General features: G+C 42.4%; 1 protein-coding gene across 1 annotated transcript in view; it reads left to right on the top strand.

Annotated features, from left to right (window-relative positions):
* The window catches only part of ST18 (ST18 C2H2C-type zinc finger transcription factor), a 75,823-nt gene that overhangs the window by 38,277 nt on the left and 18,515 nt on the right, over positions 1 to 19,031 (top strand). The window contains exons 8-12 of the mRNA XM_069960046.1: positions 8,279 to 8,341; positions 9,698 to 9,766; positions 13,031 to 13,093; positions 13,171 to 13,251; positions 15,634 to 15,855. Coding sequence (XP_069816147.1) covers positions 8,279 to 8,341; positions 9,698 to 9,766; positions 13,031 to 13,093; positions 13,171 to 13,251; positions 15,634 to 15,855 — 498 coding nt within the window. The remainder of the gene's footprint in view (positions 1 to 8,278; positions 8,342 to 9,697; positions 9,767 to 13,030; positions 13,094 to 13,170; positions 13,252 to 15,633; positions 15,856 to 19,031) is intronic.

Raw genomic sequence — 19,031 nt, forward strand, 5'->3', positions numbered from 1 at the left:
TGTGCATTCTGACATCTCAACACAGGTGCAAAGGGTAAATTTATATCATACGTCATGGTGCTTGTTCAAGTAAAAAGTGTTCTTTTATCAACTGCAGATTATGTTAAGTGGGCGGGGCCTTGCGGCATTAGTGCCACTTAGCCCCGCCCACAACTGCACCATTGGCCCCGCCTCCTTGGCGGCCATTGGTGGGCCGACCTAGAGGGGGTGGGGCCTAGACCTTTAGGCCAGCCTGTTCCAATGGCTGGTGAGGGAGGGGCAATGGTGGTGTTGTGGGCGGGGCTAAGTGGCGCTAATGCCGCGAGGCCCTGCCCACTTAACATAATCTGCAGTTGATAAAAGATTACTTTTTTCTTGAACAAGCACTATGACGTATGATATAAAATAAGGTATGAAAAACGCTAAATTTACCCTTCACACCTGTGTAGAGATGTCAGAATGCACAAAGGGGGTGACAGTGTCACTTTAAGGACAGAACTTCTGAAGTTCTCTGGTCAACCCTCACCCCCTGTGGATTATAGTGTCCATGGTGTCAAAACCCTTTAAGTAACCCTTTAGTCAGTTTCCAGATTCGATATACAAATTCGACAAATTTTAATGCAATTAAATAATATAGTAAAATATTGTACTCTATTGCAAAGTAAAGGTATAAAAAATAGGGTAACACTGCAATAAAACAGTGGCAAAACATCATTATTCACAGCATTAATTGGGGGATAATGTTCTTATTGCATATACTGTTGGGGCATATACTGTCCTTGACTACCTTGGTGTAAAATAAAGGCAAACTTCAACATATAGTACGATTTAGGTTTAATCTATTTCATACATATATTTTTTTGGTCTAACTATTCACATTCTATAAACATGTTCAGTTGAATTACATAAACAATGCTTTCTTTCATTGTTACTGTGTAGTGCCATCTTGTGGTAATGTTGAGGTGCTGCAGCATGTAGCTTCAAGTCAGCTTTTGCACATTATATTGATAGAAAAGAAACTAAGTTTTGTTAATGTTTCATTCTTCTAACAAAACCGTTTTCAAGCTTGAAAAAGGTCTCGTGGGGAGACTGAAATATTGCCTCAGGTTGGATGGTTATCACTCATTTATGTCTGAATAAACAGCCATCATAAACAGCCATCTACATGTTTCTTTGTGATTATATATATATATATATATATATATATATTGTAGGCAACCAGCAGGAAAAATAGTGGAAGGTAGATATGTGCCAAGCAGGTTATTGTGCTCTGTATGGAAGTTTCAGGGAGTTCAGGGTTGCCAGTCCGCTTGTACATCCCAGACTTTCCACATATCTGAATTGCAGCAGGAGAACTACAATGTATGTGCCACAGAGGTCCTGGGACTCTGTGGGGGAAAGACAGCAGTTCGTGGTCAGTAACTATAGGTTACTGACATTTGCTATTTAGTATAGCTGCTGTGTGGCTAAAATGGGCTGTCTTTCTTGGAACGGCTGTAGCGTGGGTGGGAGGCCGTTCCCATATTCCGGTCCAGGCTTTACTGGGTTTTTTAAAAGCCTCTGACTTGGTGCATGAGGTGTGGAGAGACAACCTGCTGAGAGTGTTTGATTGAGTTGATCCACAGTGAATCTGGCAGACAGGAGCTGGAGAGAGAAGCCCTGCAACAGAGCTGCTACAGACTTGCTGGTCTGAATAAGGACATAACTACACGGTGGTGTGTATATGCTTTCTGTTAATGTTCCTGAAAGTCAACTACTTTGTGTTTGAAGCTAGAACGGCTGCTGTAAAAGCCTCATGCTGGACTATTTTTTTTTATGGTTTGTTACCAATAAACGTTTTTTAGTTGCATCCAAAGCCTGCTTGTGCCTACCTCTGGTGACGCTAATTCCCACACATGGTGGAGGATGCGGGCATTTGGTTGCTAATGGTAACAACTGCATGATTTTGGTGAATTCAGTAATCAGCATATGTCCTGGGTAAAAGCTGCTGCAACTCTGCCAAGCCAGTCCCCTGCTATGGAGGAGCTCTGCAAGCAACTGGTGGAGGCCAATGCTGCCCAGAAAGAAACAAATCGTTTGTTGCTGGAACAAATTGCAGTCCTCAGGGACAATGTTTCTGCTCAGAGGACAGAGGACTTATCTGGGCTCATACATGTGAAAAAGGCAGTGCAACGCGCCTTGCAAAAGATGACCCAGGACGATGATGTAGAGGCTTATCTGGCAGTTTTTGAGAGACTTGCTGAAAGAGAAAAACTCCCTGCTGCAGTATGGACTGAGGTTCTGGCACCTTACTTGATTGGGGAGCCTCAAAAAGCATACTTTGATTTGACTGCAGAGCAAGCCAAGGACTATGACCTCCTTAAAGCTGAGATTATGGCCCGGCTGGGAGTCACCTTAGCAGTTCGGGCTCGCAGAGTCCATGATTGGCGGTTTGAGAAACATAAGCCGCCTCGCTCTCAGTTGTTTGACCTGCTACACCTGGTGCGCAAGTGGCTACAACCAGAGTTTCTGGATCCCTCAGCAATTGTTGACCGGATCGTTATGGACCGCTACACAAGTGGACTTCCTAGAGACATTAATCGCTGGGTTTCCCAGGGAGACCCCAAGTCACTGGATGAGCTGATTTCCTTAGTGGAACGTTATACCACTGCAGAGACCTATCTGGGGCCTGAAGGTAAACTCCAACACTCCATGGGGCGCTCCGGGGATCGCTTTCAGAGGACAAACGCCAAAGCCTACTCTGCTGACCAGGAGAGCCGAGCCAGGGGACCAACTCGGGGTGGTACAGCTAAGGGAGAAAGGTTTGTTGGCCCAGGAAAGGTACCCTCACCCTTTAAAGTCCCCTTGGGTAGCCGAGCAGAGGTACGTTGTTGGAGGTGTCAGCAACAGGGGCATATTGCAGCGCACTGTCCTCAGCAAGAGGAACCAATGGAGTGTGGTGCCACCCGTCGCCTCTCCATGTTTGCCCATCCTGCTTGCAGCGCTACACCCCTGCATGAACATGGCCCCCAAGAGAGCCAACTTTGGGTAAATGGGGTCAGTGTTGTCGCCCTGTTGGACTCTGGCAGTCTGGTCACCCTCTTAAGAGCTTCTATTCCCCATGTTCTATTATCTCCAGAAAAACGGGTGGGGGTGGTTTGCATTCATGGGGACATTAAGCACTATCCTCTTGCCAAAGTGACTATAGAGACTGGCTGCGGGACACTAAACCATGAGGTGGGTGTGGTGAAAGACTTGCTACATCCTCTGGTTGTGGGCCGGGACTTTCCGTTATTCTGGGAACTCTGGTCTCAGCCCCAAGGTGTGTCTGAAAATGTCTTGTGTCCCCAATCTCTCAGTCCGATTCCCCTAGATGAAGATGTCCAAAGTGATGCAGTAGGGGTGACCCCTAATATACCGGACAATTTTCCCTTAGCAGTGTTGGCTGGGGATGAGGGTGAGATGTCTACTTCTGAGCAAAACGTTCCTGAACTAGAGGTATTACGAGAGAATTTTGGAACTGCTCAGTTGCGAGACCTCACCCTAAAAAATGCTTGGGAAAGTGTAACAGTACTAAATGAGGTTCCACAAGAGCCTGATGCTGAGAAAAGGTTTCCACACTTTTCTGTCCAAAATAATTTGTTGTATCGTGTCAATAAGGTACGGGAAGAATTAATAGAGCAATTGTTGGTGCCAGTGCCTTATAGGAGGATGGTACTAGAAATGGCACACAGTCATGTGCTAGGGGGTCACTTGGGGGCAGAAAAAACACAAGAGCGAGTCCTGCAAAGGTTTTATTGGCCAGGCTGTTATCAGGAGATTGTGAAGTTTTGTAGGTCCTGCCCAACGTGTCAATTAACTGCTCCTATGTCCCATTTCCGGAGCCCTTTAGTCCCCCTACCAATAATTGAAGTACCATTTGAGAGGATAGCGATGGATTTGGTAGGCCCATTGCTAAAGTCTGCCCGGGGTCACCAATATATTTTGGTAGTGTTGGACTATGCCACCAGGTACCCTGAGGCCATTCCCCTGAGAAATACCTCCTCAAAATGCATTGCCCGGGAGTTAGTTCACATTTTTTCTAGGACTGGCTTGCCAAAAGAAATTCTAACTGACCAAGGTACGCCTTTTATGTCCAGGGTGATGAAGGACTTATGTAAACTGCTGAAAATTAAACAGCTTAGAACCTCTGTTTATCATCCTCAAACAGACGGCTTAGTAGAGAGGTTCAATAAAACCTTGAAAGGAATGTTGAGAAAGGTAGTAGAAAAGGATGGGAGGGACTGGGATTGTCTGCTGCCATACCTCCTGTTCTCCATCCGGGAGGTCCCTCAGTCTTCCACGGGCTTCTCCCCATTTGAATTGATATATGGGAGACACCCCAGGGGTCTGCTAGATATTGCCAAAGAATCTTGGGAGAGTGAGGCTACCCCTTACAGAAGTGTGATAGATCATGTCACCCAAATGCAGGATCGCATCAGCAGTGTTATGCCCATTGTGAGGGAACACATGAAAAGGGCCCAGGAGTCCCAGAGCAGGATATATAATAGGGCAGCTAGGGTGAGACAATTTAACCCTGGTGATCGTGTACTGGTGCTTGTTCCCACAGTTGAGAGTAAGTTCCTAGCAAAGTGGCAGGGTCCTTATGAAGTGATGGAGAAGGTTGGAGAGGTAAATTATAAAATCCATCAGCCAGGGAAAAGAAAACCTATTCAACTGTACCACATAAACTTAATTAAACCTTGGCATGATAGAGAGTCCTTGGTAGTGTCCCTGACATCCCAACTTGACACTCACTCAGATATTGGGAAGGTTACCATTGGTGATGCCCTGTCCAAACCCCAAAAACAGGAAGCTTGGGAGTTACTACAGCGTAATAGGGATATGTTTACCGACCTTCCAGGTACTACAGATGTTGTTCAACATGAGGTAATTACCGACCCTGGGGTGAAAATACACGTTAAGCCATACCGAATTCCAGAGGCCCGGAGACAAGCTGTCTCTGATGAGGTAAAGCGCATGTTAGCCCTACAGGTTATTGAAGAGTCCAAAAGCGGTTGGTCTAGCCCCATTGTATTGGTCCCTAAGCCAAATGGGACCTGGCGATTCTGTAATGACTTCCGCAGACTAAACGAGGTCTCTAAGTGGGATTCCTACCCCATGCCCAGGGTGGATGAGTTAATCGAAAGGTTGGGGCCAGCCAGGTACATTACTACTCTCGACCTCACCAAAGATTACTGGCAGATTCCCCTTTCAGAAGAGGCAAAGGAGAAAACTGCCTTCTCCACCCCAGAGGGGCTATTTCAGTATACTAGGATGCCGTTTGGTTTACAAGGGGCCCCAGCTACCTTTCAGAGAGCAATGGACAAGGTTTTGAAGCCTCATACCAGGTACGCAGCGGCCTATTTAGACGATATTGTGGTCTTTAGCAGTGACTGGGAATCCCATCTGAGCAAGGTACAGGCAGTACTTGATTCACTCAGGGAAGCTGGGTTTACTGCTAACCCTGAGAAGTGTGCTGTTGGCTTAGAGGAGGCTCGCTATTTGGGCTATATTGTTGGTAAGGGTACAATAAGGCCCCAAATAAACAAAGTAGAAGCGATTCAGAGTTGGCCCCAGCCTCTTACGAAAAAACAGGTAAGGGCGTTCCTAGGGATAGTGGGCTACTATCGTAGGTTTGTGCCAAATTTTGCCTCCATAGCTGCACCATTGACAGACCTAACAAAAGGGAAAAAGGCAATAATGATTCAGTGGTCCGAGGAGGCAGAAAAGTCGTTTCAGGCCCTGAAAAAAGCCCTCTGTAGTCAACCAGTGTTAGTGGCCCCTGATTTTACTAAAGAGTTTATTGTGCAGACGGATGCCTCAGAAGTGGGTTTGGGCGCAGTAATGTCACAGGAGGTAAATGGAGAGGAGCACCCCATTACATATCTGAGCAGGAAGCTCACTTCCTGCGAAAGGAATTATTCTATTGTAGAACGAGAATGTCTGGCCATAAAGTGGGCTCTGGAGTCCTTGCGGTACTATCTGGCTGGTAGGAAGTTCAGATTGGTGTCAGATCATGCTCCATTACAGTGGATGTATAGAAATAAAGGTAATAATGCCAGGGTGACAAGGTGGTTCTTGGCATTACAGGACTTTAAGTTTGTAGTAGAACACAGGGCAGGGAAAGATCATATAAATGCAGATGCCTTGTCAAGGGTCCATTGTCTGATGGGATCAAGTGCCCAGTCTCCTGGCCTTGGGCAGAGGGGGGGGGGGGATATGTAGGCAACCAGCAGGAAAAATAGTGGAAGGTAGATATGTGCCAAGCAGGTTATTGTGCTCTGTATGGAAGTTTCAGGGAGTTCAGGGTTGCCAGTCCGCTTGTACATCCCAGACTTTCCACATATCTGAATTGCAGCAGGAGAACTACAATGTATGTGCCACAGAGGTCCTGGGACTCTGTGGGGGAAAGACAGCAGTTCGTGGTCAGTAACTATAGGTTACTGACATTTGCTATTTAGTATAGCTGCTGTGTGGCTAAAATGGGCTGTCTTTCTTGGAACGGCTGTAGCGTGGGTGGGAGGCCGTTCCCATATTCCGGTCCAGGCTTTACTGGGTTTTTTAAAAGCCTCTGACTTGGTGCATGAGGTGTGGAGAGACAACCTGCTGAGAGTGTTTGATTGAGTTGATCCACAGTGAATCTGGCAGACAGGAGCTGGAGAGAGAAGCCCTGCAACAGAGCTGCTACAGACTTGCTGGTCTGAATAAGGACATAACTACACGGTGGTGTGTATATGCTTTCTGTTAATGTTCCTGAAAGTCAACTACTTTGTGTTTGAAGCTAGAACGGCTGCTGTAAAAGCCTCATGCTGGACTATTTTTTTTTATGGTTTGTTACCAATAAACGTTTTTTAGTTGCATCCAAAGCCTGCTTGTGCCTACCTCTGGTGACGCTAATTCCCACAATATATATATATATATATATATATATATATATATATATATATATTAGTTGTACTGTGCCTTACTCTGCTGTTTGCATACCTTTATATACAATATATACACATCTAAAGCAAACAACCTGTACAGCTATTGAAATACAACAAAAAGGCAGCAATATGCTCAATATTATAAAATACCACATTACAGTATTATAAAATACCATTCCATATTAGAATTTTTTTAATGAATAAAAACTATATACAAATATAAACTAATACTCACGGATCACAGATCTTCATATGTCTGATGTTTATTGGTTCACTAATATGATTAACCATTTACTATGATTCTGTAAGATGTGCAGATATACAGTATGTCAGTCTACTGTATCTATGTGGAAAATTAAGCTAGTAAGCTTCTTGTAAAAATAATAAAACTACTAACTTGGTTGTGTTATAGATGTAACGTTGTTAAGTGCTGAATACAATGGGCCCAATGTAAATTTTTAATAAATTTCTAATATCTCCTAAACTATTGAGCTGTTCAATCACTACTGTTACTGCTCAGTTCTTGTCCTTCAAGAACATTCTAGGTTTAGCCTTCCTTGGTCACTGAGGGGTCTTGCCTTCGATGTCAGCATCAGCCTGGTTATCCTGTGCCCATTACATTAATAGGTGACCATGTAATACAACAGATCACTTTTGCCCCAAGCTACTCACTTCTATGACGTCCATATGCTTTATTAAGAAACATGGGCAGGAGTCCTGGGTGAAAACCTGCTTTAAAACCGAATGCACTAATAAAGAAGCTGCTACCATTGATATGGTTCAATATAGCGTAAAGGAGAAGTCTGGAGGTGGGGATGCAAAAATTATTATTAGCAGGGGATGGGGGAAAATAAAAAACAAACTAAGCATACCTTTCCCAGTGCTCGTGTTGTGCTGCATGACCGGGCTCCCATACCCTAACGGGTGTCATCTTTTCTCGGGTTCTGGGTACTTCACAACCGGGCTGAATCTCCACATGCGGGTGGGATTTAACCTGCTCAGTTAATCAGTGACTGCAGCGGTGTCCCGCCCCAGTCACTGACTGGCTGAGTGGGGCATCCGTCAGCCGAGTGGTGATGTAGCCGGGGGGGAGCTAAGAAGACAGCCGGCTGGGGTCCAGGAGTGGGCACGGCACTGCGTGGGCGCTGGGACAGGTGAATATTACTTCTGTTTTATGTTCCTCCAGCCCAAAATAATGTTTTCGCCCAGCGTCGGGACTCTCCTTTGACACAAATCAGTTTAGTAACGAAGAGATGCCCTCACAATATACAACCTACAATCTGGTTTAGATGCCTTTCCAAATGTTAAGTTTGTAAACTAACTTGACTTATTCTTGCTCTTTTCTGCAGTTGTCCAACTCCCGGGTGTGATGGCAGTGGTCATGTGACTGGAAACTATGCTTCTCATCGCAGGTTTGTATATATAACTATATTACAGGATGTTGCAGTCACAGACAATAATTTCGGCTTGATCCTTTTTTCTGTTTAGGAATAACCTAATGCTTTAATGGGTATTCCAATCTGAGAAACTTATGCCATTAGATTTCTTTTCTAACAATTATTTTTATTTCATTGATTATCTTTTACACCAACCTAGCTGTATAAAAATATATATACTATTATTATTATTATTTTTTTTTTTTATTATTATTATTTTATTTTTTTGGTCCTTCAAGTTATTTTTCATTTTTAGTGGTTCTATTTTGAGGTATATAGAACCTCTTAATTTTATTAAAGGGGATATCCAGCCTTAACAAAAAAACAACGTGGCCACTTGTTTGAGACAACTTTTGTTTCCAGTTCAGGTGTAGCTTGCAGTTAATCTCCATTCACTTTAAGGCCATGTTCACACAACGTATGTGTTATATAAATCACGGCCAGCTGTGATTTATACAACACATACGGTGTATGTGAATGAATGGAATCCCGTCCAGAGGGTATACAAATAGTATACGCTCCGTCCGGGATTCTATCTGGCCGCAGGAAAAACCAACGTCAGTTTTCTGCAGCCCCTATTCATTGAACAGCGGCCACAGAGAACCTGCCAGTTCACACAATAGAGCGTGCGGCTGCACGCCCCATTATGTGCAGCAGCGAATTGGGATGCAGGCGCACACAGATGTGCCCACATCCCAATTTACCAGACATGAAGATCATCCGGCGGTACTGCAGTACTGGCCTGGATAATCTTTTCTGACATTGGCCGTTCTGAGTTTTTTCTGTCCATTTAACATGTATGTTTAAAGGGGGAAAAACAGAAAATATGTAATTGACCACTTTTTTTCAATATGTTAAAATTAAAGGGGTTATCCCGCGCTGCAAAAATATGGCCATTCCCCTCTCTTGTCTCCAGATTGGGTGTGGTTTCAAACTCAGTTCCATTGAAGTAAATGGAGCTTAATTGCAAACCACACCTGAACTGGAGACAAGATAGGGGGAAAAGTGGCCGTGTTTTAGTAGCGCTGGATAACCCCTTTGAATACACTGAAACCGATACAGTGAACCGCAGTGTGAATCTAGCCTGACATGTACAGAATAAATTCAGGCTGAAGATGGATATTGTAATAAAAAAGTATACCAATAAACCACGTCAATCATAAAGACAAGAAAGCTGATTATTTGTTTTGTATTGTTTTATGCATTTTCTTAATGAGCACGTAGAATAAAGAATATATTAGTAATGCATCTGTATTAGTGTAGGATGGTGGAGAATATAAAAGGTATGAACATTTTAGTTTGGTTTAGTCATATTTTTTATTCTTACTACAGTGTTTCTGGTTGTCCACTGGCTGACAAGACCCTGAAGTCTCTTATGGCTGCAAATTCCCAAGAACTCAAGTACGTGTTATCATATACATGCTATATGTGCTGTTTTTTTTTACTGTCAAACATTTAAACATATAAAGCAAACCCTTTCCTTTAAATACATTTGTTTTAGATACTATATAAGGCCATGTTCACACGTAGTATAACACCGGACTTTCTGTGATCCAGCCAGGTCACAGAACGTCCGGTGTTACTGAAGATCATTCTGGCAGTACTGTTCGAATGATCTTCCCTTCTGCTGAATTCAGAAGTGGGCACAAATATGGCTGGAGCCGCACGCTCCATTGTGTGAACTGACAGGTTCACACAATAACGGCCGCAGAAAACTGACATACTATGTGTATACACTCCGGCCAGGATTCCCTCAGCTGCCGCACAATGTAAGTTACGTATTAATTACGGCCTTGTTGCAAATCGGCAACAAAGGCCGTGATTAATAATTAACTTATGTTGTGTTAACATGGCCCTACCAAGTAAAAGTGCTGTGTTTCGTTAAAAGCTGTAGTTAATGTTATACTGTAAAAAATTATCAAAATATGTTAAAATATTGAAGTTGAAATTAAAGGAATCATCAATTACATTTAGTCATGTAGAAATAAAGAATAATTATGAAAGGGTTTAGAATTAGTATGCTGTTTGACAGCAATGTATCACATAATGTTCCCCCTACATTGTATTACCCCTTGTTTGTCACTTTTTTGCACTTCCTGGTGAGGTACAGTATATGTATAGTGGCAGGCTCGTGGTCAGAGTTATAGACTAGAGTTGAGCGAACCGGGTTCGGGTTCGAGTCCATCCGAACCCGAACGTTCGGTATTTGATTAGCTGGGGCTGCTAAAGTTGGATAAAGCTCTAAGGTTGTCTGGAAAACATGGATACAGCCAATGACTATTTCCATGTTTTCCACATAGCCTTAGGGCTTTATCCAACTTAAGCAGCCACCGCTAATCAAATGCCGAAAGTTCGGGTTCGGATGGACTCGAGCATGTTCGAGGTTCGCTCATCTCTATTATAGACTAAAGCAATATCATTCACACATTAGTAGAAAATGAATTCTGGCATACCAAGGGACTTTTTACCTAGGGATCACAGCTACTTTCTTGACAAAACAGCACCACCCTTGTCTACAGGTTGTGTGTGGAAAAACAATCCAGAACCATTCACTTCAATGAAGCTGAGCTGCAAAACCACACCCAAACTAGAACAAGAGTTTTGCTGTTTATGGAAGAAAGCAGCCTTGTTTTCTAGGCCTGGACAACCCTGTTAACTGCTTCCCATCTGCCTACAGACTTTAAATCTCCTGGTGGACACTGTGATGTTGCATTAACAAAGAAACGTCTGTTAGTGAGACAAAGAGAAGGAAGAAGGCAGGGACAGCTTATTATACAGAGTTCAGTTACAAAATAACAAAAGTGGAAACCCACCTTATATACATCACCTATATAAAATGACTGTAACAGAAAGAATATGCTATTTAAAATAATTTTAGTGGCAATTTGTGCTATTAATTAAATAATTAGTTACAAACACATGCATCAGCAATAGGCATTGCCAAAAAAGTAATAATGACTTAGGTGGTCACATGTTACATGACATGCCCTCTATTGTATGCAGAGCTTAGAGTACTTTTGGCCTGCTTTATTACAGCATTCATTTGTCCCTTGGTAACTCACTATACAACCTTGAGGGAGGGGCCAGACCTGTATCTATTTAGGTTCCTTAAAGTATCTTAACTAGAGATTAGCAAATCGAATCTTACAAAACTAAATTTGTTACGGCTGCACAACTACATAAAAAAAAAACTATAAAACGGTATGCTTACCTGTCCACGTTCCCCAGGTGTCCTCCTACAGGTCTTCTGATCACAGACTAAGATGGGACAACACTATGGCCAGTGACTGGTTGAGCAGGCTGTCAGTCTTGTCTCAGGAGTGACAGCCCACTCAGCCAATCAGTGGCTGCAGCGCTGTCCAATCTCAGTCAGGGATTGACTGAGAGGGCTGGAGGTGGGTGCGGGGAAAACCGGAGAAGGAGAACATCAGGGAATCATGGACAGGTAAGTATTGATAAGCAAACTTGCTGACCCCCACTAAAGCAGCTAAAGGCCTACAATTGTTTAGTTGTTTTATTGCAGTTCATTTAAAGGACAACTCCGGCGGGACCCCCCCCAAAAAAAAAAAAAACACAGACACACACAGACACCATACTCACCATCCCTCTGGTGACGATCGCGACTCCATTCGCCCGCCGTCCGCCTCACCGTCACCTGCGTCCGCCGTCCAGCGATGTCTCTTGCTTTCGGGTCCATGAGAGAGAAAAGGCTGCCAGTGCGCTTGCGCACCGGCAGCCTTTTCATTGGCTGGAGCGCATCACATGGATTCCAGCAAGCTCAGCCAATCAGGGCTGAGCAAGCTGGAAGCCATGTGATGCGCTCCAGCCAATGAAAAGGCTGCTGGTGTGCATGTGCACCAGCAGCCTTTTCTCTCCCATTCACTCTCAATGAAGACGCCGAAGAGGAAGGAAGACCGCCCCCAGCTCTGACGTCACCCGTCACCAGATGCCGCCCGGGAGAAGAGGACCGTGACGACCGTAATAGGTAATGTATAAATTCTTTAACTTCCGGGGTGGGGGGTCGGGAGTCGGAAAGTGGGGGAAGGGGGCCAGACCGGGTATTTAACCACATTACAAAGTTATATAACTTTGTAATGTGTGTTAAATAAGCCAAAAATATTTTTCGCCGGAGTTGTCCTTTAAGGTACGGTTCAGACAAAACCTAACCTTGCTTCAAAGTTTGGCAAACCTGCCGAACCGAACTTTTGAAAAGTTCGCTCATCTCTAATGAAAACCCTTACACCTGGTAAATTGCATACTTTTTACCCCATCACACAGCACTGATAGAGCTTTCTAAATAATATATAAGGTTAACTGAAGGGTTCTCCACCGATTCTCACAATGATAGAGCCTGGTTACAGGTCCTATTGAGGAGGAGGCCACACATTTTTGTAGTTAGCCTCCATTACAATCAAGAGAGCATAGCTCACTGTTTTGAACACCTCTTCTCTTCACTATAAACAGGGACCAAGCATTATAGTTTTTTTTTATAGCAATGGTTGTCCTAATGGTTTGGCCTCTCGTAGGTATTTATGCCATATTCAGTTGATAACCCTTGAAAGTGTTTTATGAGACAACCCTGAAAAGAATATTTAAACATATGAAGGGGAAAAAAACGTGAAAATAAAAATATATCCCTAACCACACAGATCTGCATGTTTTCAGGTGCCCAACCCCAGGCTGTGATGGATCTGGACATGTAACTGGGAATTATGCTTCTCACAGAAGGTAAACTAGCTTTCTGATTGGGCTTTGGCATATCCCATTTCCCAATAGCTATCCTAATGCTTTTATTATGTCTACAGTTTGTCAGGCTGTCCTCGGGCCAGAAAAAGTGGTGTTAAAGCATTCCCAAGTAAAGAAGACAAAGAGGATCCAGAACTTAAGTAAGTCTTATTCTTGCTCAATTCCAAATGTTTAAAGTGTGTCAGGGCTTATACCCATGTCCCACATGCTATGGACAGGAAAACCCTGTAGTGAACTCATGTATCAACATGATGCCAGGAGAGGGAAAAGTGTTTGAATCTTCGTGGCACTGTAATTTAATACACTGTCAATTTTGCCACCTACAAAGACCGGAGAGGTCTGTAATTGTAATCGTAGGTACACTTCAACTTTGAGAGACAGAATCTATTTTTTTGTTTTAAATCCAGAAAATCACATTGTATATTTTTTTAACTATTAATTAGCATTTTATTTCATAAAATAAGTATTAAATAACCAACCAACCAACCAGCAAGAATTCTTGCTCTCACAGACCAGTTAACTACCTGTAGTAATTGTACTTGTTTGGACTCTTTACCAGTATAAAATAAAACACCTGTTCACACAATCAATCACACTTCAACCTGTCCAGCAAGTATTAAATAACCAACCAACCAGCAAGAATTCTTGCTGTCACAGACCTGTTAACTACCTGTAGTAGTTGTACTTGTTTGGACTCTTTACCGGTATAAAATAAAACACCTGTTCACACAATCAATCACACTTCAACCTGTCCAGCATGGCAAAGAACAAAGAACACCTGTTTAAGGACACAAGGGTGTACACCTGCATAAGGCTGGGATGGGCAACATATAGACATTTCACAAATTTTAATCAGTGGATGTCTGAGTATTCAGACCCACTGACTTCTAGAACGGGGTGGGGGAGTGGCTACGCACACTCACTGAGGGAAATGATTCTTTATTAAGTCTGGGGAGCCTGTCTCCTAAAGTGCATGAAGAGACATGGCGAAAAGTCCATAGATGAGCACTTCTCCCCACACGAGCACCCGGACATCGACTGATCAAAACTTTGCTGACACTTTTGCTAATGGAGTACTTAATGGGAGTTACTCTGCTGGCATTATAGTTAAATAAGGACGCTTAGATGATACGATAAATAATAAATACATTAGGGGTATGCAAGTTAGAGAGGTGGAAATCTGCGTCTTGAGATCTAGTTCAAAATCAGTTGTATCTGTATGGACATTACTTTTTAAATTAAATTAAATCAGGAAAATACAACACTGATCCGACATAGTTACATAAAATATACATAGTTAAATAGTTACACCCCACTGTGTTGATCTAGAGGAAGGCAAAAACCCTCATAAAGCTGATGCCAATTACCCTATCAAAGGGAGAAGAATTCCTTTCCGACCTATTACATGTAATCTAGTGCCCATATCGTAATTTTATTTTTATCGCAAAAAGCATCCCATTAACTTTATTTAATAAAGCAGCCAAGACAATATATTGTGGCAGAGTTCCATAGTCTCACGGCTCTTACAGTAAAGAATCCCCAATCTGTGCTGAAACCTTCTTTCTTCTAGACATAAAGAATGTCCCCTTATCATGGTTATTGGCCTAGATGTTTTTTGTTTTTTTTTACAAAATTCCCTTGAAGTTTTGATGAGTGAAAAAAAAAAACACCCTCTTACCTCCCTGACTCCCATTCTGGTGCCTGCATGTGGACAAAGAAGTCCTGGGCACGGCCGAGCGTATCTGTGTTCTCTATGGAGGGGGGAGGAGTAAGCTGCAGCCAGAGTGCTTTAGCTGCAGCTTATCTCTGACTGAACCAGGTGGTCGGCTGTGATGTTCCATTATGGCTGACCCTTATCTCCACTGACATCAGCTGTCGGTGGTGGTTCTAGACAGCCCTGTACGTCTTATATTGAAAACTGAATCCACCGCAAAGTCTAAAGTGTATGGGGACCTGAAGGTATATGGCAGCTTACTATTTTTCCACAGATGCTATCAGTGGAGAGATGAATTGAGCATACTGGGTTTTTACTGTCTGACCCTTTTGTTCTAGGGGAGATAAATCATTGCCAGAGCAGCTGTGCCGAACGTTTATGTATATGGAGTCAGGAAATGAACATCTGAAAGTTACTGAATGTGTATGCCCAGCTTTATTCAATAACAGCTAATACATATCGGAAAAAAATAGTGAGCAATTAAAACCTTAAGCATATGAGAAAACAGTATGACTTTCCATTCATACAATGATTAAACATTCTTTACATATAACTAGAAAGCCCTTTTAACTTTCATTGCACAGTCTGAATCTAAATCCACTGTAGGCCTTACCTGTCATACAGTAGTAAACCTTTTTGCCATTGCCAGACACTGTATAGTCCAGTCTGACTATTCGCAGGTTATAAAACATGACATGGATATCTTGAACCAGATTTGTAACAGAATGCACAATGGTGACATAGCATAACAAATAATATGTCCCAAGTAGCCATATTGTAAAAATAATTCTGGTTATCCTCTACACAGATGTCCTGTTGTCGGCTGTGATGGCCAAGGCCATATATCAGGAAAATACACATCTCATCGAAGTGCTTCTGGCTGTCCCTTGGCTGCTAAAAGACAAAAAGAGAGTACAATGAATGGCTCATCCTTGTCATGGAAGCAAAATAAGCAGGAGCTGCCACACTGCCCACTTCCAGGCTGCAATGGACTTGGACATGTCAATAATGTTTTTGTCACGCACAGAAGGTACTTTGCATACTTACTCTTCTTCAGCATTTCTTTTTACAAATCAAATAAGTGTTTTACTCAAAGAAGAAGCTCTACAAAATCTAGTTTTTGGTCCCATAGAATAAGAGTTACTAATTTATTTATTTATTTATTGATTTTAACAAAATTGTTTTGGGAATTGTATGTGTTTGAAACAACACATATTAGTGAACATCAGGAAAACTAAAACCCTGAGGTGTAGGGTTCTTGAAAAACCAGTCTTAGTAAATCAGCCACAATGTTCTTGGAGGTTTTGCGCAGTATTTTACAACCAATAACCAGGAGTGGATTGAAAACACAGAAACGTTGTAGAAACTTTGTAATGCCGACGATTAATAACAGTGAGTTCACCAGCAACTTGACCTCAAATTAACCCTTTTGGCATTACAAAGAAGCTACAAAGTTAGCGGAGGGTACCTTCACACGGATCATATCAAAGTGGATTTTGAGAAAATGAATGAATACAGCATCAAATCCGCACTGGCAAATCTGCTGTGGATCAGCAGCAGAAAGCTTGAAGCTACCCTTAGGGTATGTTCGCACTGAGGAATCTGCGCAAAATTTCATGAAATTGTAGTTGCAGACTCCGCTTCAAATTCCGCCCTTAAAATATGAACATAGCATTGCCCCATTGTGTTTAATTAGATTTCCACTATGTTGTTCATGCGGCGGCATATCCGTGAAGGATTTTCTGCCATGGATATGCTTTCCACCCAAATGTCAATTCTTTGGCCGGATTCCGCTAGAGGAATCCTATAGAATCATTGGGGCTTGAATTATCCTTCAATTCTTCTCCTGCTGTGCCAGAGCTGAATAGGCAAGGAATTTCAAGCAGAAAACTTTCCTCAACCATTACTTGTGGAATCCGCATGGATTCCCCAGTGTGAACATACCCTTAAGCTGATCCTTCATGTACTGTAGAGATCACTTTATAGTAGTGTCATCCCTATCAAAACTTGCAAGATTACAATGAAAAGTTGCACCAATAGTTAACACAAAATCAACCATTCACATTTAGGGCATCTCCCTCACAGTACTGGTGGTTTGGGGTGGGTGGTGTCCAGTAGATCATTAGTAGAATTTAGAGAATGAGTAGGGTAATAGAGAGAAGGGAGGTGCAGCACTGTGGACAGGTTTGTGGTTGAGGATTTTGTATCGTATTCTGAATTTCATGGGTAAGAAAATTACCTTAATTTGCAGTATCCCCAGCCCTATGGGAACTTAACAGCAGGTTAGCGTATTGTAAACTGCCGTTTGTTTCCCTAGTGGGGAGGTCACTATTGTTTACAAAAAAAATGTCATTGGATTAAAAATTCTAATTTTCCTATCAAGACAAGCAAACCCTAAGGTCAATTTAATAGAAAGGTTCACAATTACAGAAGAGCCAAACATCATATATTAGCACCATAAAAAACCAAACACATGTTTATACTTTATTTTTAATTTTGCTCCCCCTTGTGGAAGTTTGCGGCATACCTGTATGCGTTTAGTGTAACATGCATGTAAACAATATCTGTAGGTAAGAAATAGAGCCCTTATTATAATATATTGCTACAACAATATGTATAAACTGGCATTTATTAATCAAATTTAAAATATTTAACTACATGACACTTTGAATGAAATATATTGCATAAACAGACATTTATTAATCAAACTGAAAATATTTAACTACACAACACTTTGCAAGAAACATATCGCAAGTGCCTATACAAGAACGAGAATGTAATGTGTTATCCTGTATATAAGTGTTCATTGTGGATGTTTACTGGACCTACATTTGTAAAATAAAAAAGCACGGTACACAGTTCTAATGACTTAATCTGTGGGTCAGAAAACTAATGATGCTTATAAAACATAAAAACATAATTTACTGAAACATGGTAACTACAGATGAGTGTACTCTGGAGTACTGCTGCACAATTATTTTACACTTTATGGCTATGTTCACACAGCGTTTTTGTCAGCTCCGTTTAAAATGACATCCGTTATTTTGAGTCTAAAATAACGGACGTTTTTTTAAGCCTGGCATCCCCTTAGTGCAATGACGGGTGTTTGCACATTATCTTAGTTTCGGGTTACTAATTGCCCTTTGGTTGTGGCTTAATTGAAAAATCCATTGAATTTAATAGTAAAAACTGAGAAAGAATGGTGACAATAGAAGAACTGTGTGTGAACAACTAATACAAAACGTCCGCTATTTGCAAAAAACGTCCGAAAACGTCATGTTCATTATTTTGACGTCGGCGGCAAAAACGTCCGTTTTTCAATGCATTGTGTGCATAGGACGTCCGTCTTCCCATTGACTTCAATGCAATTGCATTGAAGTCAGTTAAAGGACAAGTGCCATGAAAAACTTTTTCCCAGTAATTGAAGCACATTACAAAGTTATATAACTCTGTAATGTGCTTCAATCACCTATCTGCCTCCCTTCCCTGTCTTTTCCCCCCTCCACCCCCCACCAGGAAGTGTCCTGACTCACACAGACCTAATTACTGTCGTCACCGTCACCAGGCAGCTCCTTCTTGTGAGGATGAGTCATCATCAGGAGGGCTGCTCTAGGTCCTGTTACACCAGCCTCCCCCTCCCCTCCTTGTCAGGTGACTCTGCTTGCTCAGCTTATCTTCTCTAGTGACATGACTCCTTCACTGAGTCCATGGCAGCAGGAGAGAGGGTATGAGGTGGGGGGGAGGGAAGGGGCTTCCTATGTGCCGGAGTCAGTCAGAGGGAAGATAAGCAAGTGAGATGTGACAAGTGATGGCTTGCAGTTGTTCAGCCAATGGGAGCTAAGCAAGCTGAGTCACCTGACAAGGCAGGGGAGGGGGGAGGCTAGTGTAACAGGAGAAGGAGCTGAGAAAAGCTTGGTGACGGTGACGGCAGTAATCAGGTCTGTGTGAGTTAGGACACTTCCTGGTGGGGGGTGGAGGGGGGAAAAGACAGGGAAGGGAGGCAGATAGGTGATTGAAGCACATTACAGAGTTATATAACTTTGTAATGTGCTTCAATTACTGGGAAAAAGTTTTTCATTGCCCTTTTTTTCTTTAAATTGCTGCAAAAACGGATGTTTTTTTAAATAGCAAAATTGGATGTTTTTTCTCCATTTTTGAAGTTGTGTGAACATAGCCTATGAGTGATGAGTACAATTTTATTACCTG

This window comes from Dendropsophus ebraccatus, chromosome 2 (genome assembly GCF_027789765.1).
Source record: "Dendropsophus ebraccatus isolate aDenEbr1 chromosome 2, aDenEbr1.pat, whole genome shotgun sequence".
In the NCBI taxonomy this organism is placed as follows: domain Eukaryota; kingdom Metazoa; phylum Chordata; class Amphibia; order Anura; family Hylidae; genus Dendropsophus; species Dendropsophus ebraccatus.